Source organism: Ambystoma mexicanum, chromosome 10, assembly GCF_040938575.1.
Source record: "Ambystoma mexicanum isolate Mex_15411 chromosome 10, UKY_AmexF1_1, whole genome shotgun sequence".
In the NCBI taxonomy this organism is placed as follows: Eukaryota; Metazoa; Chordata; class Amphibia; order Caudata; family Ambystomatidae; genus Ambystoma; species Ambystoma mexicanum.
In genome coordinates this window covers 1,502,493,032-1,502,517,758 of record NC_090932.1, presented here as the reverse complement: position 1 = coordinate 1,502,517,758, position 24,727 = coordinate 1,502,493,032, and the positions used below count along the sequence as shown (strand labels likewise).

The 24,727-nt window shown below is 45.1% G+C and overlaps 1 protein-coding gene across 12 annotated transcripts in view; it reads left to right on the top strand.

Annotated features, from left to right (window-relative positions):
- The window catches only part of PITPNM2 (phosphatidylinositol transfer protein membrane associated 2), a 1,944,277-nt gene that overhangs the window by 1,774,600 nt on the left and 144,950 nt on the right, over window positions 1-24,727 (top strand). For all 12 annotated transcript variants that reach the window (XM_069619654.1, XM_069619653.1, XM_069619649.1 and 9 more), the window contains 2 exons: window positions 4,319-4,435; window positions 5,906-6,054. In XM_069619654.1, the coding sequence (XP_069475755.1) occupies window positions 4,319-4,435; window positions 5,906-6,054 (266 nt within the window). The remainder of the gene's footprint in view (window positions 1-4,318; window positions 4,436-5,905; window positions 6,055-24,727) is intronic.

The following is a 24,727-nucleotide window of genomic DNA, read 5'->3' as shown; positions in this document are numbered from 1 at the left end:
CCAGAGGAGGGGGCAAATGAGCTGGGAGAAGAGGCAGAGGAAGCATGTAGCTGGTAAATTACAGTCCATGATAGATTCCAGATCAGTCATCTGATACAGGGTGGGCAAGGGGAGAAGCTAGCCAGATAGATCTGGAGATTGGCAGTTCATAGACACAAGGGGTGGTGGGTGATGGAGTGGTGCAGATCCATAGTAATCATCCGGTTGTAGGCTCTGTTGAATGGGGTGATTATCTGCCTCTTGGATTCTGGAGTTGGAGTTGCTGTGGTTAGAATTATATCACCAAATGTCTTTATTTTTACAGTGATAGTGAATCTCATTGAACTTGCTGATCTGTGGCTCCTTGTGGGCCAATATTTCTTTTATTTATGTCTGAGGTGAACAGGACCATATACCCCAATATGATGATGTATAAAACAGAGTTTTGAAGTCAATTTGCAAACGGCTTGGAGCCAATGCGGTTATTTCAATGGCAAGAGTGATACAGTGCTCTGTCGTGCTTTTAGAGAGTGCTTTGGCAATTTGCAACAGGACAGCCATGCTTCAACATCTGATCAAGGCTACAATACTATTAATGGCACAGTGCATATCCTTCTTTAAAAGGTTGTAATACGTTTCTTGAGACTAAAACATTTCTTCTAAGCTGTGCCACACTAATTTATTGAGACAGTACTGGCACATTTTACCCGGATTTTTCAATAATTGTACTGGGAACGGACTACGCCAACAAGCCTACCAAATGTTTAGTGGGACAGTTCAGGCACTTCTCAGCAAGACTGACATATTTAAGATGGATAGTTACAGGCCTTCTCAGCAGAGCTGCAATTCCTTTCATTGGGAAAGTACCCGCACTTCTGAACAGGGGGTGCTATACTATTCATGGAACACTACTAAGGGCCTGGTTACAAGTTTGGGATGAATTAGCAATACATCTGCCGATTTACCTCCAAAATGGCATTACCATTGGATTACAAGTGCTGGGATGGTGGTATAAAGCTACATTGCTTTAGTTCGTAGGACCCCTTGAGGAATTTTGGCAGATTTAACACGAGCAGTAATTCCACGTTTGAGATCTGAAGATTTTTGGCCCTAAAGTGGAAGATTTACTTCCAGTATCAGCTTGAGATAATTCCTCCAGATGGTCCAATTCGGAATTTGGCAGTGGAGTTAAAGTGGTGGGAATTCCGTTGCTGCCAAAGAAAGTGGGGGCCAACAGAATTACAAACACTTTTTTACGGCACCACTGAACTCGTAATGAGGCCCAAACACTTCAAAGCAAGGTTCCAATACTTTTAATGGATCCATACTGGCACATTGTACCAGCGATAGTACTGACAGTTCTCAAAAGTAGATAAGGCTTAGATAGGAGTATCTGCACTTCTCTTTTATCCATTCGTGACTCTGTTAAGCTGTTAGCTGAATACAGAACCTCCTGAGTTGAAAGCAAATGCTTTGACAATGCAGTCTGTTAGACAAGATTGTATGCAGTACCCTTTGTGTGCACTACAATAACTCTGACCTCCTGGCAATAGGAACAAAACCTTTAGTATAAGTATGTACTACACAGGTTGGTAGCATGTTGAGCAGCCTGGCTTATCTCAAGATGGGTCAATGTGGGCTGTAGGGGAGTTACACAGAGATTCACAGTGACAAGTATTCAAATAAACTCTTACACACAAGGTTTCTTGATTAAACAATTATTAATTTATTTTACAGTCAGTTTGAGTAAGCCTTCTTTAGAAGGGGCAGTATGATAGATGGCACACAGACACTTCCTACACCCTCCGGTGACTTAAATAGTTAGGACACTGTGGACATTAATATATCACTGTTGCATTTAGAGCAATACTTAGGAGTTTGTCAAAGAGAAAGGTTATTAGAATAAAACAAGAGATCTCACAAATATTCTGAAGCAGGTAAGTGCTTTTGGTAACCCCCAATGCAAAGTAAGTTGACCCCTTCCTGGAAGGAACACAATGTCAGAGGGAAGAAGAGTCATTCAGGGAGCCAGTCCAGGCCAAAGTCAATTGGGCAAAAGTCTAGGTGAGCTGAAGCAATTCTTGCAGTTAAGTAAAAGTCTTGCACAATGTTTCAGAAGTCTTTGTAGAAAATAAGAAATCAAAGCAGGGCCACAAGCTGATTAGGCTTGTGAGGTAAAGAAGCTGATAGCAACTCTACAGAAGCAACCAAGACATGTCTCCGATGAGGACAAGTGAGGTTACACAACAAGAGGTAAGTTCTCTTAGACTGTACAGTACCTTTGGTTAAAAAGAAAAACGGTTCCAGCTGGCAGATCTGCAGATCCTTTGTTCCTGGGCCTCAGTCGTGGGACAAGGGGGAGGACGTCTGGAGGACTCCTGCACTGCAATGGGACAGTCGGCGACAGAAAAGGACCAACTTCTGTTCAGTGGTAATTCGTCTCAGCAAATAGCACCACAGTGGACTCTTGGCTGTTGAGATGGGCTTTCCTTGCATCTGGGTTCCAGCACTCTGTTGTGGGGGCTCAGGCTCGGTCAGTCCTGCTCATCCGGGAGTCCGGATGATCGTCCTGGAGCTCTTGGCCAACTTAAAAGCAACGCACACAAACTGGTGTTCCTCTCCCTGATATTACGGTTTCCAGCAGCAACTGCAGTGGAAATGCAACCAGCTTCAAGAGGATGTCAAGCTTCCTTACTCTGGAGGTGATTGGTCCCACCAACTCAAGGGGAGAAGTCGTCCTTGCAGGGCTTCTCGAGTCGAGTCGAGTCGAGTCGCAGCGAATTCTGAGCTTCAGCACTGCAGCAGGGCTTCACTGGGCAAACCAACGGTCCAGGATTTGCAGCAGGCGTCTCTTCCAAGTTCTTCTTCGGATTCCTTCGTCCAGTGGCCGACTCTGCCTTCCAAGCCAAAAAGCCTTGCCTTTTATGCAGGTTTCTCCCATTCATTCCAGCCTAGCTGTCAGTCACCCAGCAGGGTGACTGTCCTTGCCGGACTGCCAGCCTGCCAATCACCTAAGAGTGCATTTCTGTCTTCTAGGAGACTAAGCACAGGGAGTTTCGGGCACCTCCCTCACTTCCTGCCCCCGCCAGACACCCTGGAGCCAGAGGCGGGCTTCACTCGTGAATCTCGCCAAAGACAAAATGAACAAAGAGACCAAACCTGATTTGGCGCGCAGAGTAAATCTCAAGAGGGATCTTTCCACAAAGAAATGGCGAAAAAGAAGACCAGGCCATTTTGACAAAAATGGCACCCTTGGGTGCTTTACTGCAGCTGCGAACGCAGCCCACGGTAAAAGCACACCACGGTAGTTAAAAGCAAACCACTGCCACCAGCTATTAATCGGGGAAACATACAAATTTTACATGAGAAGCTAGACAAAGGGGATACTAAGTAACCACTCTATGTAAGATAGTGTGTGCTGGGTCTAGAAAGTTAAAAGTGTAAGTAAAGTCAATTTCACTTTACTGCTCTTGGAAACAGTAGTTTATCCAAGAGAAGGTATTTAAACCTTTAGGAAATATAAAAGACTTCCCTGTGCCACTGCATTGAAGGTGCTGTGTGACACAATGTAAAGATGATGCCTATGGAGTTCGTCAGACTCCATACTAACAAAGAAACACAGAGTTCAAATCACATTAAAAATACATGAGAGAGTGGGTAAAAGGGTCTCACTCTCTCCAGGTTAAAAATGAAAAGTCCTTACATCCAGCAAAGTTGCTGGGGTCTCTAAGGTAGAGAGGAATTGGCACATTTATGAGAATTCTCCCTAACACTATCAAACAATCCAGCCGCACTGCAAGTGGCCAAAATGTTCTATTCAAGAAATCTAGAATTGTGTGACTAGCTTATCCTGCCTGTTTTTTTCTTTTCTATGCATGCAGGCAATTGTAGTCTTGCTTTTATAATAGAGTTTATAATAGGAAAAGCAAAAATACAGCTAACAAAATGCAAATAAGGAAAAAGTACTTCATGAAACACTCCCAGCTGGAGTGGGTGCAGTTGAGATCTCTACTACTAGTGCATGCAAAGTTGTTTTCAGAATAGTCACAAGACAAATATTTAACATTTACTCTACTGGACATGTATAAAGCACTACAGTGGTGCCTTGTGAAAACAAATCTTTTTACATTACAGCCTGTATTCCCCTAAAAGACAGACTGTTTCCCTCGGTCGCACTGGAAACAAATGATTTATTGTGAATGACGATCTAATTGTATGATATATTATGGACATCAATATTGCAATCTGATATTTCATGGACTATTTAAAAAGCCACGTTTTCAGCTAGCAACCAAGATGTGTATTTCAACATAAAAGAAAACTCTTGATTTTCTTACAGAATGTTGCTGCCAACCATAGAATCAATGATGCTGTTGCAAACGAAGACGGGCTGCAGACGCTCACGGGACGGTTTATGTATGGCCCACTCGACATGGTCACCCTAACTGGGGAAAAGGTGCAGTCCCTTCAACCAATTGCGTGTTTGTGAATGTTTCATTGTGACATCTTTGGAGTAGAAAGTTTAGAATAGAAATGTATGCAAATAACTTTCCCTGAGCTGTGTTATATTTATATTAAAAAAAAATATTTAAGTCAAGGGAAAGAATACAATCATTTTAGAAATCTTAGCTTGGTGACGCCAAAAAGGATTTCTATTCTAAAGCACTGTTTCCTTTCATAAGGCCATTTTTAAACATGTACAAATGTTTAAAAAAAATAATTGTTGATTGCACCAGAAAATACTAAGATTCAAAACAAGTAATGGGGTGAACACGCCGAAAGTCTTCATTCAAAGAAATGTTACTGCACACAAAGCATTTTACTTGTATTGAAAATAGATCAATTTGATTGAACTTTAGACAGCCTTGCTTGGCGCAGCAAGGGAACAATGCTTACAACTAGCAACAGGTATTGCCCTTCAATGTGAGGCTTCCTTCTGGCAGTATAATTGAGGCTGAGGTCTCCTATAAAATAAAGATGTAGGGTTGCATAATTATAGAGGGGTCTTTTGCAACAGAATTTTAAGGCAATACTGTGATAACACTGGGAATGTCATTTGGCCATTTATGTATCAGTGTAGATATCCAATTTTTGTTTATCATTTAATCTTCAGATGGTAACATTCTATTAAGTGCTCAGAACTTTGGCAGATAAAGAAACTGAGGGTTTTGTGGGGTAATACATGTTTAGGATGGAGAGAATTTGATTAAGTGGGTTGCAAACATTGAACCCCAGGTTTACATCTTTCACATTAAACACCTTATCTGCTAGATCTTATCCCTTCCCCTATGGAATGGTGTAGTCCTAAAAAAGGCAATGGGCCCCTTAATGTGGTTGGTGAGGCAGGAAAAGAGGCAGTAAAAAAGCAATAATTACGTTACCACCACTTTCCCACACCTCCAAATCATAAGTGTAGCGGTAAAGTGGCATATTTACCACAGACAGAATTAACACATACAGTAAATCCACTATATCTCCAGACATGGGATTAACACAGCCATATTGCCACTCATAATCCGGGTGTAAATCTTTTTGATCGAATGGTGGTAACAGTAACTGAGTTAGGTGGCATTCTTGCAGAAATACCACCAAACTCGTAATGAGGCTCAGTGAAAAGTCATGAAATTATGCATTGAAGCTATAAGGAGAAACATTCATTTTGCCCATTTGAAGCATGTATGTTGCTTTCTAAAGCTGTTTGAGGGCTTTCCTCTGGTCTTACTCTTTTTCACTCTTGATTTTACTTTTTGGAGGTCCTTTTAATCCAGCTGTTAGAAAGTGAGAGATTGGGAATTTGGGAATCAATCAATCTAATTAGTTCACACTGAGAATTGGCAGAAGAGCTAACAGACATAACCTCCTGCCTACTCCCAGTAGCCCAGCAGCACACACAGTTATATTATTGAAATGGTTAATTTTCTTGTAGGTGGACATTCATGTCATGACCCAGCCTCCAGCCGGGGAGTGGGTCTACTTTGACACGGAAATCACCAATAGCAGTGGTCGGATTTCCTATGTCATTCCAGAGAACAAGCGCCTGGGTGTTGGGGTCTATCCCATCAAAATGGTGGTCAGGTACTGTAACTAAAGTTTCTATTACTTATTCCTATATCTATAACAATGATCGGAAGAAAAGATGAATGAAAAATAACCAAATAGACTTTTTGTATAATCTTTATCTTTTTATATTTAGAAGTTGAAAATGCCTTTTTGTTGTAGGTGTGATTTGCAGAGGATGGCTAGTATTAGAAATGTTTTCATTGTTTCACTCTAGATACGTTTCCGCTGCTCCATCAAGGTGCCTCTACCCTGTTCAGAGGAGGTTACCACTTGTGTGGTTAGTCTAATTTCACAGTTGTTCTCCCTTTGGCCTATTGAAAGAGGGTCGTACAAGGAATGCGATTCAAACTGATGGTTACTATATGGTCAGACTATTGTCCGACCAGCGCACAATGGATTTGACCCTGCCTCTAGAAGGCAATACTTCCGTTTTTTTCTAATGTGCTTTTTCTGCATCGCATGGGAGAGGCTTGGTAGGATTTGGCCTCTCTTACTTCTAGCCAAAAGTTCTATGTTTCGGACCTTTGAATCAATCTTATGGCTAGAATAGTCTTTCCCTGCCAATGGAAGTAACCAGAATGTAAACCAATGACAAACAAGATGCTCCATGATTTGATTCACATTTCAGCAAACTTTAGGTCTCCAGGTAGGTGGGTTGAATGCCCCTGCTTCTTGCCAATCTTGTCATCAGAAAAGAGTGAGGCACATTCTGTCCCACTCCTAGTAGTCACAGTGGGTTGGTAACACTACTTCTCTTTTCATATATCTTAAAAGTGATTTTGTTCATTGCTAGCACTGTGTAAATGTTCGCACTCACTTATAGGTTCTAATTTTTGAAAGAAAACAACCTGCACATTAATGCATCACACAGTCACTTGCTAGGAAAACAGGTGCACATGAGATTGAATCCAGGTAGTGCATTAAGCATGAAATGTAGGCACATCAAAATTGGCATGGCCTTGAATAACTGCCAGTTCAAATGTAAAATACGTTCATTAATGGGCCCCATTACGAGTCAAGCAGTGCAGTAAAATAGTAAAGTAAAAAGTGGCACTAATTACATTAACGCCACTTTAATGCATGAGCACACCGCTGTACTAAAGGTTCTGGTGGTAAGGTGGAGGATTTACTGCTAGCAAAAATCTGGAAGTAAATCTTGCACCTTTCCACCAGAACTCCTTGGATTTACTGTGCAGTATTACTAGTTGTGGCAAATATGCAAACATCCCCATGAAGTCCTATGGACTCTGTAAATGGAGACTAACACCAATGTGCTGCTGCTCGTAATCCTGTGGTAAGTCCACAGCGCCGAGTGGTGGTAACGGTAAATTAATTTGACAGTAAATTGGGAGATTTACTGAAAAACTCGTAATGAAGCCCATTGTCTTTTCAGAAGATTCTATGCCATTGAGCCACCATGTTTCCAGTCTTGGGATTTCATATTTAAGCAATAAGCCCCAAGCTGGGGGCCGGGGGAGAGAAAGTGAGGCATTACAGATTCAGGTAATGCCCTGTGGCCCATAGTTATACGCCTGAGCAAAACAAGGACCTCAACTCAAGCCCCAGGGTATTACCTGGAGCGGTAATTGCCCCCCCCCCCCCCCGCCAGGGGAAGGAAACCTGAGGGACACGGCTGTGACCAGAGCTGTGTCAGGCAGCCTTAAACCTGGTGAGAGCCAATCAGATTCTTTGTAACAATCTGATTGTCCCTCGCCGGGTACTAATACATATTATTAGTATCCTCCATGGACGTGTACGTTTTTTACTTGAAGTCATCCAAGACTACAAGTACAAGAAAGTTCTAGTGGTCATACTTGGTTGATGTGACAATATTCAGTACTTGGCCAGTTTTCTGCAGTTTTTTGTACTTTTGTGTCACAATGTTAAGATCTATAATTATGATGCCATGACAAACTCGTTGTACAATGATTTTGCCACTTGTACTTTGTTTTATGATGGCTAAATAAGCCATCTACAGTGTGGTATTAGAGCCCAGTGGGGGAGATGCATAACTGGTGTTCTTCAGCATGGGTTCTGGCATGGATTCAAATGCTCATGAATATTCCCCGTCGTCAGGTCTGTAAATCCTCATTAAAAGAAAAAACAGTTTCACTTACAAACTATTTCTCCTCTAAACCAATTAATGTCCTCTGGGTCATACTGGCCCCAGCCAATGACAGTCCACTCCCTAAGCCCCTCCTCTGGTAGCCATCTTCAGATTTTTTACCACACGCTTCAGTGTTGGGAGTTCTCGAGTTTTACTCTGTGAGCTGCATCTTATGTTTTTTCGTTTTTCGACGGAAAAAGTTCCTATTTGTGTGTCAAAAGAACATGTGTGCTCTTCCCTCCATCTGCCTACAGCGGGGATACGTTTGTTGGTGAATTTCAGCGCCCCTCAAGGGCGAAGATCATCAAAGTTTCTTCGAAGTTTCCAGAAGGTCATCGGGCCTACTCCACGCCCTTCGACCATGACCGAGGAGAAGAACGAAGGGCCTGCTCAAATGTGGGCTCCAGAGCGTATTTTGGAGGACAAACACCTCCAATGCCTCAACTGTCTTCATCCGGACCTCAAGGAAGGAGAATGCGAGATCTGGCTTGGCTTCTCCAAGAAGACGACAAAGGACTGTCACAGTAGACTGGTGCCGTGGCTGAACGCCAATGCCATGGCCCGTGCTCCGAGCAGGGTAATGCCTCACCCAGGACCGGCTGGTCCAAGGAGCGAGTTTCCAAGTCCTTTGAGGGCGCCTCACCCGTGGGGGCCCAAGTCAAGGCCAAGCACTGCAAGTCCAGTTCCACCGGGGTTGCCGTGCAAGGGGGTCCCGCAATGCACAGGGCACACACCACATCTCCATCCGCCTCCATCACCAGCCAACGATCGAGCTCCTCCTCCAAGAGAAAATCAACCAACCTCGCTAAACTGCGGGAGAGGTCTGAGAAGTCAAGGGCGGAGGAGAAGAAGGCCGATCTGCCCAAGAAGGCTCAGTCGGCACAGGAGATGTCTTTGTCGACGGTAGAGCTGGTGTCAACTGCTCCCGCGACGGCCACAGCGCAGAAGGTGTCCCTACCTCCGAGGCGAGAAACTGCTGCAGTGACTTTGTTGAAGTCTGCAGGCACACCGGAGAAGATGCAGTCTCTGACCCCGGCTCCGACACCCCAGGTTAGAAAAGTGCAGGGAGGGGCAAGGAGGCCACAGTCCAACCTCAGGTCGTGTCTTAGGCCATGGACGAGGTCCTGGAGTCGTGGCACACAATCCACAAGGACGTGGAGGAGGATGACAGCGATGACTCTGAGGCCCCGGAGTATATTCCAGACATTTTTTAGTCAAACAGAAAACCGGGAGCTGGAGGCCCATTCTAGAACTGCAACTTCTGAACAAGTACCTCAAGTCCTAAAAATGTAGGATGGTCACATTGCAGATATGCTCGGCCAGCTGGAAGGAGACTTCTTGCCGTCGCTGGATCTGGAGGATGCCTACTTCCACGCCCCTATCCACAAGAATTACAGAAATGTCTTGCGCTTTGTAGTGCAGTGATGGCACTATCAGTTCAAAGCCTTCCCCTTCAGCCTGAAGTCGGCCCCCAGAGAGGTTGCAAAGTGCCTGCCACCGGTGGCGGCCCATATACGACTACGAGGGATACACGTGTACCCGTACCTCGACGACTGGCTCATCAGGACCAGGTTGCGGGAGTTAGCCGTCGGACACACAGAGATGACCGTCCAGCTGCTGATGGATCTGGGATTCTCCATCAATTAACCGAAGTCTTGCTTGACACCATTGCAGAACGCTCTGTTCCTGTGAGCCAGGATCAATACCGTTGTCTGCCTAGTGTCGCCCTTGGAGGATAGGGTAGCGGCCATGCTGGGAAAGGTGCAACGACTGTTGTCATTGAAGACCGCCACAGTGCTGACCATTAAGTAGCTGCTCGGCATGATGTCATCTTGCATCTACCTTATCCAGCTCTGCAAGTTACGGATGCAACCTCTTCAGGAGTTCCTGGATGCTCGCTGGATACAGTGTCCGGAAGCTTTGTGGACATGGGCCCCCTCGACGAGGAATTCCATTGGGTGATAAGGCAGTGGGGCGTTCACTTCAGCGTCACTCAGGGCACAGGGTTTCAAAACCTCCCATACCAGGAAACGGTCACCACGGACGCTTCACCTGGAAGGCTGGAGAGCCCACACCGGACGTCTGCATGCCAGAGGCCTGTGTCTTCCAGAGGAGAAGGATCTCCACATCAATATCCTGGAGCTGCGGGCAGTGTTCTGGGCCCTTCCATAAATATAAGGGTACCTGGTCACTATCTGTGGTCCAAAAAACAAAGAAGAAATCCAATGTGGATAGCCACGTCCCCTGCACACTTTCTAGACGGCCAAGATAGGCCTTTTGAACATTTTTTGTAAATTTTTTTAAATACAATATTGATAACTTTCAATCAATTCTGTAGAAAACGTCCATAAATGATTCAGTTGAAACTTTCTGTTTTATAAAAAATAATTTTTGCTTTTTATTTGTCTTTTGGTGAGCCCAACGCGTTTCGTGTATAAAAAACTCTTCGTCAGGGGCGGCATTTTTTAAACAAATTAAAGTCTACAAAAGAAAATACATATATACTTCAATTAGTTTGAACTTAAAGCAGGTTTTACACAATTTTGAAAAACATCATATCAAACTTTTAGATCAATTTTAACAAATAAATTGTTTACAAGGCAGTCAGCCTAGTCTATAGGGCAACATCCCATTTTTCAGTACTCATTTTAAATCCATCTCCCACAGGGCTACAAGCTATAGGATTTCGTCAAAAACCAACAATTAAGGTTGATATGCAAATGACCTAAGTCTAGTATGGGCGTATAGTTTCTTATTAAATTTCGAATGTGGGGTAATGTGCCTTATGTATCCATAGTTGTGGTACACAGAATTGGAGAACGTGGTATAATATTTTAAGCAACTGTGAGTATACGGAGGAAGTGATGAGAGAAACAGGCTAGGAGAGGTTGGTCAAATAGTAGCATTCGGAATGTGAAAAAATGGGCAACCATCTTACCCAGGAACATATATTAGGCTCATGGAATGATCCAAGATTAGCAGAGCTGATCCAGGTGTCAAGCGGACACTCTGTAGTGCATCTCATGGAAAGAAGACTTTGGTGAAGCCTTGATGGATATGGATATCTAAATGGGATAATGGTATAACCAAGCGGTTATTAAATTAGCTGAGCGGAATAATAAGTGCAAACGAGAGGGTCCAGCCTCTAACTCAAAAGGAACTTACAAGTTCAGTATCCATCTGCGTCCAGGAGTAGTCCGAGTACGATGGGGAACCGCACCAGAGTGATGTATTCACTCGGCGTCCCTGTTTATACACTGAAAAGAGGCTGTGAGGTCATCGCGCGCAAGTGCGTGCAACGTCACGAAAAGTGTGACGTCACCCCCGCACGCGCCCCAAGACGTAAACAAACCAAGTAAATACGTTTTAGGGGACCGGGTTGGATTTGAGCCATAAAAGAATTATGAGTGATAAGGATGGTCATGAAGTTGAACAGTATTTGTAAAGACTAGGTGATGTAAATCACGATCAGAAGGTATGTAAAAAAAGCAAGAGTTGGGCACATAACGAACAATTAAAAACAATGTTATTAGTCCCATAGATTATTGGGTGTGCTTTCTGGTGTTCATCTAAATGGCAAAAAAATGTGTATGGCAAGGGAATTATCAGAATACAGACAGTTAAGATAAATCTAGAGAATGTCATTTACATTTCAATTTGAAAACAGAATATGTACACAAATCTCGAGATGCCAACAGTACAGATATCCTAGGTATACAGACTAGTACATGTAGGAATAATTTATGTTTAGAAAATGGGGTAGCATATAATACACAATAACAGTCACAAATTTCACAATATTAGTCCCAAATAACAATTGTTGTGAGTTTACATGACATGAGTAAACTGTACATTTATATTTTATACAAAAACCGGGTACAGGTGATCCCTTGTCTAGACAAACAGGTGCTAAAAGTGAATAAAGTTTTAAGGAGTGTCAGGCCAAATCTTGAATTTTGATATTTGAGCTCCTATCATGGAATGAGATGTTTTGGGCTCAAAGTATTACAGGGGTAATTTACAAAAAAGGTCCTAAATAGTAATCTTCATTGATTCCAAGTGGAGTCATGGAATCAAGTTTGTTTATCCAAAAAAGTTCTCTTTGGGCCAGAAGTTTTGGAAGGTCCCCACCTCTACTTAGGGGTCGTAGGACTTCGAGTACCACAAATCTCATCTGTGATACATTGTGTTTTTCGTCTCGGAAGTGTCTGTACACGGGGGATTTGCAATTTTTCGTCCTCACACAAGATTTGTGCTCTGTCCACCTGTCCTTAACCTTTCTGTTTGTTTTGCCTACGTAGTACATACCACATGGGCAGCGGATTGCATACATTACGTTCTTTGTGTCACATGTAGCAAAGTTCCTTAGCATTATTTTTTTGCCATTGTGTGGGTGTCTAATATTGTCACCTTTGATCACGTTGTTACAATGGTGGCAATGTAGACAGGCGAAAGTGCCTGTTTTTTGTTTGCTGAGGGTCATCTGAGTTGTCTGTTTGGGTTTCTCTGCTTTTATCAAATGGTCTCTCAAGTTTCTGCCTCTTTTATAGGCCATCATAGGTGGGTCCGGGAACAATTCAGATAGTGTACTGTCGGATTTGATAAGGTCCCAATTTTTGTGTATTATTATTTTGATCTGGAAGCTTTGACACGAGTATCTTAGTGTGTGGATTAGTCCTTTGTCTTTTCTTTTTGGGTTTCCTTCCAATAGTGTATTTCTGGCTTGAGTTTCCGTGCGTGCTATGGCACTATCAACAACCTCCGGAGGAAAACCTCTATCCAAGAATCTTTTCTTCATTGTGCTGTATTCATTATGCAGCGTGTCTGCCTCTGACGTAATTCTCTTTACTCTTAGTAACTGGCTGTACGGTAGGTTGTCTTTCAGATGTTTCGGATGATGGCTTGTGTGGTAAAGACAACTGTTCACATCCGTAGGTTTTCTGTATATCTTGGTTTTCACAGAGGAGCCTGTGATTTCCACCGTGACATCTAGAAAATTCACATGTGGCTTGCCGATTTCGATGGTAAATCCGATTTTTGGGTTACAGCTGTTAAGGAAATTCCAAAAGTTTTGCAATTCTGTTTCGGTGCCACTCCATAGCCCGAAAATGTCGTCGATGTATCTCTGCCAGCATTTGATTTTATCATTCCAGAGTATATTATCAAGTACAAAGGTCTTTTCATAGTGGTACATGAAGATGTTTGCATAAGATGGGGCCACTGAGGACCCCATTGATGTTCCGGAGATCTGAAGATAATATTGACCATTATGTCTGAAGTAATTGTTATAGAGGATGATGCTCAATAGTTCCAATGCGAACATTTTTTTAATGTTTACCCGTCCATGATTTAGTAAAAACCATTCTAGTGCTTCAATGCCTTCTGAGTGTGGGATGGAAGTGTATATACACTGTTGACATCCATAGTAAAAAGAATCAGGTTGTCCTCTGTAAGGTGTTGAGCTTGTAGAATTTTCAAAAAATGCGTGGTGTCCTTGAGGTATGTTGGAGTGGCTTGTACTAATGGTTGAAGTGCTGCATCAAGATATATAGCAAGTGGTTGGAAGATGCTATTTGTTCCTGCGACAATCGGGCGAAATGGTGGGTCTTGTAGGTTTTTATGTATCTTGGGTAAGCCATAGAAAACTGGGGTTATTGGGTATTTTTGTGTCAAAAATTCTGCTGTTTTCTCCGATATCCAATCCATTGTTAATGCTTTCTCAATCGTTGTTTTGATCATGTTGGAAATCCCCATAATTGGATCGCTGTCAAGTAGTGTGTAGGTTTGAGTGTCATTCAAAAGTTTGCCACAGCCAGCATCATAAAGGGTTGTGTCCATGAGGACTAACGCGCCTCCTTTGTCGGCTTGTTTTAGAGTGAGACTACTTGTCATGATGCCTACCCCCGGAGCACCAGGCCAGGCCCAGCACCCTCGGAAGCAGGCATCATGCCCTCGGGTAAAAGCCCAGCGGCCCCTTATAGGGGCTCTTTGGACTCAGTCCTGGCGCCTTTGGCCCCAGGCTCATGTTGGACATCAGTCCTGGCGCCATAGGCGCCAGGCTCATAAAGGGAGGTGTTTTGTGCACTTACCTGATGCAGACCATGCTGCACGCTTCAGGCCTCCCTGAGACCTGAAAGGGACTATTTTTTCATAGGGACTATTTTTTCACTCGGACGTGGCCAGGGAAGGATACATACCTAGTTGCGGAAGGATACATACCTGGGACTTCTTTGGAGGCTATTTAAGCTACGCCCAGACAGCAGCTCATGCTTCGCGTTGTTCTGCTTCCTGCAGCTTAACGCTCACCGTGTCTGCTCCTGCTCCTGGACTCCAGCCACGCCCGCCTCGAACCTGGAAGACCTGCAAGGAAGGAAGAGAAGAGAAAGGTGAAAACCAAGGACTATTTCAAACTTCTTACCTGCATCCGGAATCTTCTCGCCAGCATCCCTGAAGAAAGACTTCCATTTAAAAGCATTACGTTGCTCGCTGCAGCGCCACGCTTCACTCACCTGTCCTCGAGACATCTCCCGGCTCGATCGCGGCTGTCAGCATCGGACGCCACATCTCTGCCCCTAGGGGAGAGAGGAAGAAACAAAAGGTGAGCAGAAGGAACACAGAAGGAAACCCTTATTAACAGCCATAATACTTACCGGCTTTTCTTCCACATTTCGGGTCGGCGCCGCCCCGTTGGCAGGTACCGTACCCCGGCCCCTATGGGGAAAGGACAAGAGACATTTCTGGGGAATGATAAGGACATTTAGAGGGATCGCCCTCATCACTACTCACCTCGGCAGTTTAACCCCTCGATGCATCGCCTTCATTCTGCACCTGAAATAAAGGACAGATCACAGGTTAGAAAGACAACATAAAGGGGGCCTCACTTGAACTTTGAACTTTCATACTTACGGCGCATCGCTCAGGAAAGTCAAGTGGATTTTGCCAGCGCCATTCTGAAAACCAGTGAAGTAACTGGACGAACGCGCGCCCCTGCACCAGAAGCAGGATGGAGAGTTCATCCTTCCAAACCATAAGGTGAGCTTAAACCGGGGTTTGGAGGAAGTTAGAGAGGAACGAAGGGGGACAGAGGGGAGCTAGCACACTATTCTGCAGACTGTTAATCCCCTTTCTCATCTGCAGAAGGATATTCTTACGGGCCAGGCAAGCACGATTTGGAGGTCCTGTCCAATCGGTGTTCCGGGTCCTGCACATCACGCTAGACGAGGCCACAGCAATCCAGACTAGACCAGCGCCCCCGTGGGAACCAGGTGAGCGTTACACTACTGTCTTCAGCAAGTTGCTTAATGAGTCTTAATTGGTGTTTCCGGATATTTCTTTTCTTTGGTGGCACATATTTTAGTCTTTTGAGATCTTTTGTAGTTTTCTGTTTAAATAAATTGATCAATGGGTGATTTACCTGAGGGTAAAAATTACTTTTATTTTTCATTTCGAGGTATCTTCGTGTAGGCTTAGGTTGCAGGTTGTCCTCAATGTTGTTGAAGAATACCTTCCATTCCATCTTTCTTATTAGTTTAAAGAGATTGATTTCTTCTTCAAAGTAAGAGGTGGAGTTTGTAGGAATGAATGAAATTCCCAGGTTAAGTGTGTCGATTTGTGCCTGAGTGAGGGATTTGGAGGAGATATTGATGACAAGATTCTTCTTTATTTCTTTTTCTGCCGTAGTTTTCTTCTGTCCTCTTCTGGCTTTCCGTTTCCTAAAAAAGGAATTTGTGGGGTTCCAGTTGTTGGTCTACCGGTAGTCTCAGAAGGCTCTGTGGTTGGATCAGGGATTGTCCCAGTCTGGCTCATGCACTTATTATTCCGCTCAGCTAATTTAATAACCGCTTGGTTATACCATTATCCCATTTAGATATCCATATCCATCAAGGCTTCACCAAAGTCTTCTTTCCATGAGATGCACTACATAGTGTCCGCTTGACACCTGGATCAGCTCTGCTAATCTTGGATCATTCCATGAGCCTAATATATGTTCCTGGGTAAGATGGTTGCCCATTTTTTCACATTCCGAATGCTACTATTTGACCCACCTCTCCTAGCCTGTTTCTCTCATCACTTCCTCCGTATACTCACAGTTGCTTAAAATATTATACCACGTTCTCCAATTCTGTGTACCACAACTATGGATACATAAGGCACATTACCCCACATTCGAAATTTAATAAGAAACTATACGCCCATACTAGACTTAGGTCATTTGCATATCAACCTTAATTGTTGGTTTTTGACGAAATCCTATAGCTTGTAGCCCTGTGGGAGATGGATTTAAAATGAGTACTGAAAAATTGGATGTTTCCCTATAGACTAGGCTGACTGCCTTGTAAACAATTTATTTGTTAAAATTGATCTAAAAGTTTGATATGATGTTTTTCAAAATTGTGTAAAAACTGCTTTAAGTTCAAACTAATTGAAGTATACATGTATTTTCTTTTGTAGACTTTAATTTGTTGAAAAATGCCGCCCCTGATGAAGAGTTTTTTATACTCGAAACGCGTTGGGCTCACCAAAAGACAAATAAAAAGCAAAAATTGTTTTTTATAAAACAGAAAGTTTCAACTGAATCATTTATGGACGTTTTCTACAGAATTGATTGAAAGTTATCAATATTGTATTTCAAAAAATGTACAAAAAATGTTCAAAAGGCATATCTTGGCCATCTAGAAAGTGTGCAGGGGACGTGGCTATCCACATTGGATTTCTTCTTTGTTTTTTGTATATAACCAGCCTAGGTACCAAGGCTGTGTCTTTCTCCCCCGCACCTCGAATCATTCACTAAAGATTACCATTCTGTTTAAACCTAACTAAATTACATTCAAATTGGTGTGCAAGTGTACTTACCTGTGTTGGATTTCACTATCTGTGGTCCTCCAGGAGAGTATACATAAGCATAAGCAAAAGCAAAACATGGACCGATAGGATACAGACGACAGGATTCTGCTGTGATTTACCAAATTATCAATAAGATATGGTGTTTAATTCACATAGCATAAACAATGAATATTTACGTCACAATTAGTTTTTGGGAAGTCTCTCATCCTGCAGATACACCTGTAATATATTCCTTCTCACTGCGAACTTCTTGATTCACAGAAAGTTCATCAAGAATTGTGAATGTTATGATGACATGAAATTAAAGCGTCTTCAAATCGAACCCTGAATGAGGACCTTTACTAACTATATATTTTTATGTTTCTCTTAATATTTTGTTTTATCATTGTTACTGACTGCCGTTCCTGAATAATTTTGTACTTTGTGATGGCATTGGGTTCTTTATGATTTTATATGTTCAAACTATGCAGTTATTTATTTATTCACATACATTTTCAGCCAACAATGGCTTTGCATAGTTACACATCAGAACTAAAAACGTTCAAAGTTAAAAACAGCTCACTAGGAACCAGCAGGGGGTGCTGAGATGCTCTGACGCATCTCAGTCATCCTCTCCTCTGGGCCGGGCTGAACAGGGTGTGAGCCCCCCTGACCCTGCCAGTGAGGGAACGGACCCCTCCAGAAGCAGCGTGGGACCCCCGTGCACCCAGAGGAGAAATCCCGACCTCCGCAGTGCAGTGGGGCCAAGCAATCGAGCTGGGAGCCCCGCGCAGAGCAGAGCAGTCTCCGGCTCCCAGTATCCGCTCCACAACACAGAGGCCTTTCTCGCAGAGGGGGAGGGGCGCACGGCCAGGCCTCGGTGAGCTCCACGGACACCAGGCTCCCAAGGCGGCCCCTCCCGCGGGGAGCATGAGCCTCGCCCCCAGGACATCAATTAATCACCTGGCCACCGAGGGAAGGCGCACCCCCTGGGCGGGGGCCCTGCAAACGTGAGAGCGAACCCTGGTGCTTGGATTTTGGGCAGCGCGGCGGTTCCCGGACGCAGCCGCCCCAGCCTGCCTCCAACAGGTCCTCAGCTCCAGACCACACTCCTGAGGAATCCCACACACCTGAGCTGACCACGGATGTCGGAGCCTCGGCTGAAACGTGGCAAGCTTTCTCCCCTACAGCCTTGGACCAGAGGCATTGACGGACGCTGTCATCTACGCCCGGGGGGCCCATCCACCTTGTGAGAACTGTCAAAGGGACGGTAATATTAGGAGGCTTATTCATGAGCCAGGTTGAGGTTCCCAGCCCTATTCTCCCCTGTGTGCTGGGGAGACAGGTGCCGCTTACTGGGCCAGGGCGGTTGGAGGAAGAGGTGGAGGACGGGCCCTGTGTCCTGGGGCAGGACGTGGGCCATGGCCCGAGGCCATCTGGTTCCCTCAAGAACGGGGTAACTTGGGGTGGCAGGCCCCGCTCGCTGCCTTTGAGTGAAACATCCTTGGCGTTCGGCGCAAACCAGTGGAGGATCTCTAATATTCTGGTGGGGGCGGCATACCACTGTGCTTTCCACTTGGCTGCACCCCCTGGGGCCTCCACACCAGTGCCGGCTCTCAACCGGATTACAGCACCACTCCCTTCCGGGATCTCAACAGCGCATCTAGTTAGCGAAATAGAGGGCCAGGTGGGCCCATGAACTGGACAGAATCTTTGCAGAGATTCTGCCGCCCAACCACTTGCACCCCGCCTCTCCTGGCTGGGCGGCCCTGACGCTTTTGGAACCAACGGGTGCCAGTATTGTTGCTAAGGGCATGGCGGCTCTCCTGGAAGAAATCCGAGGATTTAGAGCGGACATAGCAGTGCGGCTGGACTCTTTGGACAAAAAAGTTGATGCTATTGATGATAGGGTCCAAGCATTAGAAAACAATATGCCCTCAATCATCATCCTCGAGACTCAATTTGACATGCGCCTGGCAGAGCTGGAGAGAAGGGAGGTAGAAGTGTTCCCTGAAAATTGATGATTTAGAGAACAAGGAGCGCCGCTGTAACCTGTGATTTTTAGGCTTCCCAGAGCGAGACGGCGAAGCACAAATGGACATTATCAAAGCGGTCAATGCGGTTGTGGGGTCACTCTGCGAAGGAGCCAACACGAACAAACCAACTATTGACAGGGCCCACAGGGCTGGCGCCTCCAACGGAGGCCCCAGATCTATTCTCGTGCGTTTCCACTACTTTTCGGAGGAAAGCAAAATCCTAGAGTTAGCACGTAAGAGAGGCCCGGTGGAGTGGAAAGGGGCCTAGATTTTGGTATATCAAGACCTCTCAGCCTTTACCCTGGCTAGACGCCAGCTCTGCTCCCCGCTGACTAAAATGCTTCAAGCTAAGGGTGTCCAGTATAGGTGGGGATACCCATTCTCGCTCTCCTTCGAGCTGGAGGGCCACAAGTACGCCTTCGTTATGGAAGATGGCATCCACAGAGTATCCAGGGAACTCATGGGCGAACCGCATAGGGAAATGGATGAGCAGGGTCCCAACAGGCCCCAAGGGGGCCAAAGCTGCTTTGGAAAGGCGTAAGGTCCGCAGCCACAGGAAATTCAGGAGAGTTGCCCCAGCGTTGCCTGAACTGCCTACAACTTGAAGAGGCCTCTGGTATTCTTGGTCCAAGTCATTAAGCGTCTTTCCTGAGTGGGGGATTCAATATTAATGGTCACAAGCCTGTTTATGCTTGATGGCTGGGGGGGGGGGTTCATGTTGTTGTTGTTTCTGAAGAGTTAAAGAGCCTGGAGGAGGGAGACACGGGTGCCCTGGTTTAGCGACGAGATGAAGCCGCTAGGTCTCCAGGCGTTCAAAGGGAGTGGGGGTATTTTATGGGTTAGTTCTTTGGGGTTGTGTTTTGGACTTGCCAAGCTTTCTAGGCTATACTGTAGCCTCAGGATTTTCACAGGGTAATTGTAGGGCACAGAAGCAATGGGGGAGGGGGGCGCTAAGAGCTCCTTAGATGGGGCCGGGAGCTTTTACTATCTTTTTTTATGGATGAGTCGCTCCAATTCTTGACTGTGGGGTCCTTAAATGTGCAAGGTCTTAACTCTCCTACAAAAAGGTCACTGGTGGCGAGAGAATTCGCAAAGCTTCAGCTTCATTTTTTATTCTTACAAGAAACCCACTGGGTGTGGGGAAAAGAACCAAGGTTCAGGGCTAAACACATCCAGCAGGTGTTTGAAGCGTCCTTTCAGGCAAAGAAATGCAGAGTCGCCCTCTTGGTCTCCCCTAAGGCGCACTTCACGTCCAAAGCCCAGAGGTCAGACCCGGATGAGCGATATATTATGGTAAAGGGGGAAGTGCAGGGCCGGCTGTTTACCCTGGTGTGCGTATATGCCCTGAATGAGGCACAAGATACCTTCTGAGAAGGGATGAAAGAGAAAATGATGGCGTTCACAGAAAGTACCCTATTGGTGGGAGGGGACTTCAATATGGTTCTCTGTCCCGAGAGTGATAGGAAATCATCTAACCCCTTCCCTGATTTGCATCTTCAATAAAAACTAGCGCAGCCTTCCAAGGGGTCAATGGGGGACTGGGCCTAAGGGATACACACGCCTCTGAACAGGGCCGAGATCCATACTTTACCTTCTTTTCAAAACCACATGCAGCATTCTCTCACATCGATTACATCCTGATAGACTCCTCGCTTCTGGAAGAGGTCACGGAATCGGGGGTAGAAATTATCCTATGGTCAGACCACAATATGGTTAACGTCAAACTGTGCATCCTTCCTTGCCCACCCTCTGGGAATCAGTGGAGGTGCAACGACTTCCTGTAGCAGGATAAGGAGGTATGTCAAGCACTTCTAATCATCATAAAAGATTACTTTTTTATCAACGATAACGGGGAGGTGGGCATTATGGGTGTCTGGGACACCTTCAAGGCAACTATCAGGGGTACCCTTATTGAGTTGGGCTCAAGGAAGAAGAGGGAGAGGGGTAATGAGGAGAATAAACTGCGAGAAAAAATAGCTCCTATCCAACTGAGGGGGAAATTGAAGACGCAGATGTTCCCAGGAAGGTGGGAGGAATTACAACGGATGCAATCTAAGCTGGCAGCCCTCCTGGTGATACAGACTGAAAGGAAACTATCTTTTTTGAAACAAAAATATATGGAGAAAGGGGAGAAAGCAGATAAGATACTGGCTTGGAAGCTTTGAGCACTCAGGAGAAGTTGGAAGGCGAATTCAATTCGCTCCCTCGAGGGGAGTCGACCCTCAGGGATGACATGATAGCCAAACAGTTCAGACTATATTATGAGTGCCTGTATTCCTCAGAATACGTAGGGGATGGTTCTGATGTAGACAGCTTCCTAGACTCCCTCCCCATCCCTCGCCTCCCCCCCGACAAAGCAGACCCACTAGAGCTTCCCATCAGCCCACAAGAAATAATAGACACCATATCCTCCTTGAAAAGTGGCACAGCTCTGGAGGACGATGGATTTACAGTCAGTTTTTATAAAAACCTAGCGATCTACGCTGGCCACGTTTATGACCAAAATGTTGAACGCCGCTTTGGAACTAGGCACTCTCCCTCCCACCATGATGTCTGCTCTTATAGTGGTTCTCCCCAAGGAAGGGAAAGATCCCTCCCATTGCCAATCGTATTGCCTTATTTCCCTTTTCAACACAGACGTTAAGATTTTGGCTAAACTCTTGGCAAACAGATTGGCGAAATATTTCCCTTCGCTAGTACACGGGGACCAGGTGGGCTTCATTCCTGGCCGCCAGGGATCAGATAATGTGCAAAAGACTCTGAATCTCATGCATGAGGTATCGAGGCAGGGGGTGGGGGGCTACCTTCTCTCGTTAGATTCAGAAAAGGCCTTCGACCACGTCGAGTGGATTTATATGGGTAAGGTACTCCAAAAAATGGGTCTGGGGGATAGATTCTGCGGGTGGGTCTCTGCATTATATAATGGCCCCTCTGCAAGAGTACTGGTCAATGGCGGCACCTCAACACCTTTCACCCTTTCTAGAGGTACCCGACAGGGGTGTCTCCTGTCTTTGCTTTTATATGCCTTGGCGATGGAACCTCTGGCCATTGCCATCAGAGCACACCAGGAGATCACAGGGATAAGGTGTGGCGACTGCGACTTTAAACTCTTGCTATTCGCGGATGACATCCTAGCGTACCTAACCAACCTTCAAGACTCCCTACCTTGGCTATTTGGCCTCATTAGGCTTTTTGGCTCCTTCTCAGGGCTTAAGGTAAACGCATACAAACCCTGTATAATGCCCATGGGTCCCAGTGATCATGAAATCGGGGGGAGCACCGAAATACTGGGAGTGAGAATAGAGAGGACAACTACTGTCTACTTTGGCAACTCCATCCCCAGAGACCTGTCGCAACTCTTTCATTGCAATTTCCCTCTGATTTTGGCCAAGATTAGTGGCGATCTCAGACGCTAGGCACCCCTGACTCTCTCCTGGTTTGGGCGTATGGTTACGGTGAAAATGAACATTTTGCCCCGCCTTCTCTATCTCTTTGCGGCCCTTCCCGTGGTGATTCCTGAGGCCTTTTTTGAGGTACTGCAATCCTGAGTCCACCAATTCATCTTGAATGGTAAAAGAGCGAGAGTCAACATTTCGACTCTAACTCTCCCTAAGTCATGTGGTGGCTTCGGCCTCCAAGACTTTAAGCTATACCACAAAGCAGTCCAACTCCGTGTGATGTTGGAGCACATGAGGGATGAATTGGGGACTTACTGGACATAAGTTGAAGACATCCATTCACACCCGAAGAAGGTCAGGGACTTACTGTGGGCTCCCCCTAAATCTCTCCCTTCTCACCTTAAATCACACCCTACTTTAGCCGCCCTGTGGGCAGCCTGGAAACCTAACAAAGATAATAAACAGCTTTCCTCCTGGCCGTCCCCCCTAACATCTCTTTGGGGCCCTCCCCTCAATCTCGGCTCCAGGGGCTTCCGAAGTACCCAATCGTGGTCGGATGTGGACTTGGAGAGGGCTGCTCAACCCTTCCACCAGGGGCTTTTTATCGCATATGACCATTTGTCGGACGCACTGAGAGATAACCCCCCCCCTCAGTCTTTGAATACTTACACCTGAAGGGTATACTAACCCACTCTCGGTGGGCCTCCGACCTTACTCGCCCCCTCACCCCCTTTGAAAAAATCTTAGCCAAATCCACAACCAGGAAAGAGCTCCCTCTCCAGGATCTACAACACCCTTGCGTGTATATGTACTATCTGTATGTAATCTGTATATTACTGTGTGCAACTAAGCTTTGCATATTCCTGTAACCACTGCGCCCTGTTACCCTAGGGTATATTGCGCATTACAAATAATAAACAAACAAACAAACCCTGATCATGACAGGGTTGGAAGTTAGACAGTCCTTTAAACGTAAATGGGAGGAGAGGCTAGGCATGTCGATAGAAGTGGAGGGCGATCTTCAAATCTATTTTTTCTGGGTCACTGTATACCTCGGCTATGGAACACAGCTTTAAGATACTCCATTCTTGGCATCGCCCTCCAGCCACTCTGGCCAAAATGTTTAGAGATGTATCCCCACTTTTCCCCACGGAGAGTTTGCAGCATGGAACATGGTTTCACATGTTTTGGGAATGTCCGGTGATTCAGGTGTACTGGTCCGAATTGCTTAGCTGGATCAAGGACATAGTGGGCTTCTCTCCGTCTTTACTCCCACTGGAGATTCTTCTGGGTACTCCCATGCCGGATACTGACCAGAATGCGTTCCCGAAGATCATTGGGGTTATTTTGAGAGCGGGACGACTATTACTTGCTCAAAAGTGGAAGAGCACCCTAGCTCCATCCAAGGAGGAGTGACTTATTAAGCTAAGGGCTGTCTTCATCTATGAAAAACTGACTACAATAACAAATGATAATTTGTCTTCCTTTGTACAGGAATGGGCTGCGGTTCTTTTGAATGATGACTCTGATACCATGAGATTGTGATGTAACTGTGCTAAACTGACCCTTTGTGATGTTCTCCGATCCGCCTTTTGTGGACCTCGACTTTTCCCAGAATGTTGGAGAGCTGCCTGACCTCACCATGTCAAGTTGCTAGACCGTCAGTTGTTGGTCGTTCTTCCCACAGCTTCTATTGCCCTTTGCATCTCGAAACTTGGTTTGTCTATGGGCCGGGGGGTGGGGTGAAAAAAATGCATAAAAACCAACAATTATCCTCTGTTGATGTCTTGGTGCCTGGGGCTACCTCAGCACCCAGTTGTATATTCAAGATGTTAATAAAAAACAAAGTTTAAAAAAAAAGCTCACTTTTTAAAACTACATAGCTAAAAAAAAGACCTACTTTAAAATATTCCATCAGACAATAATTAAGAACATTCAGACATAGATCATAAAACTTTCATATAATAAATTAAATTCACATCATCTCCTTTTAAACGTGTTTCCCGTATTTCATAAACATTTTCAAGGTCACCAGCGTAGTCATAGGCCTTCAGGTATTTCAGTCTTAACCAAACTAAACTCTCACAATAACATAAAATGTATTCCGCAGTCTCGATTTTTTTAATTCCACATAGACGACACCATCGGTTGGGTCTCATTATACCACATTTAGTCCCAACTATTTCCAGTGTCCGAGGCATGTTAAACTTAAACAGTAAATATTGCCTGCTCAATCTGCTATCAGGGAAAGATGACCGGTATTTAGGAATATGAAATCGTCCCAGCCAGCATTGTATAAATGTACCATGGTTGCTCTTTGTGGC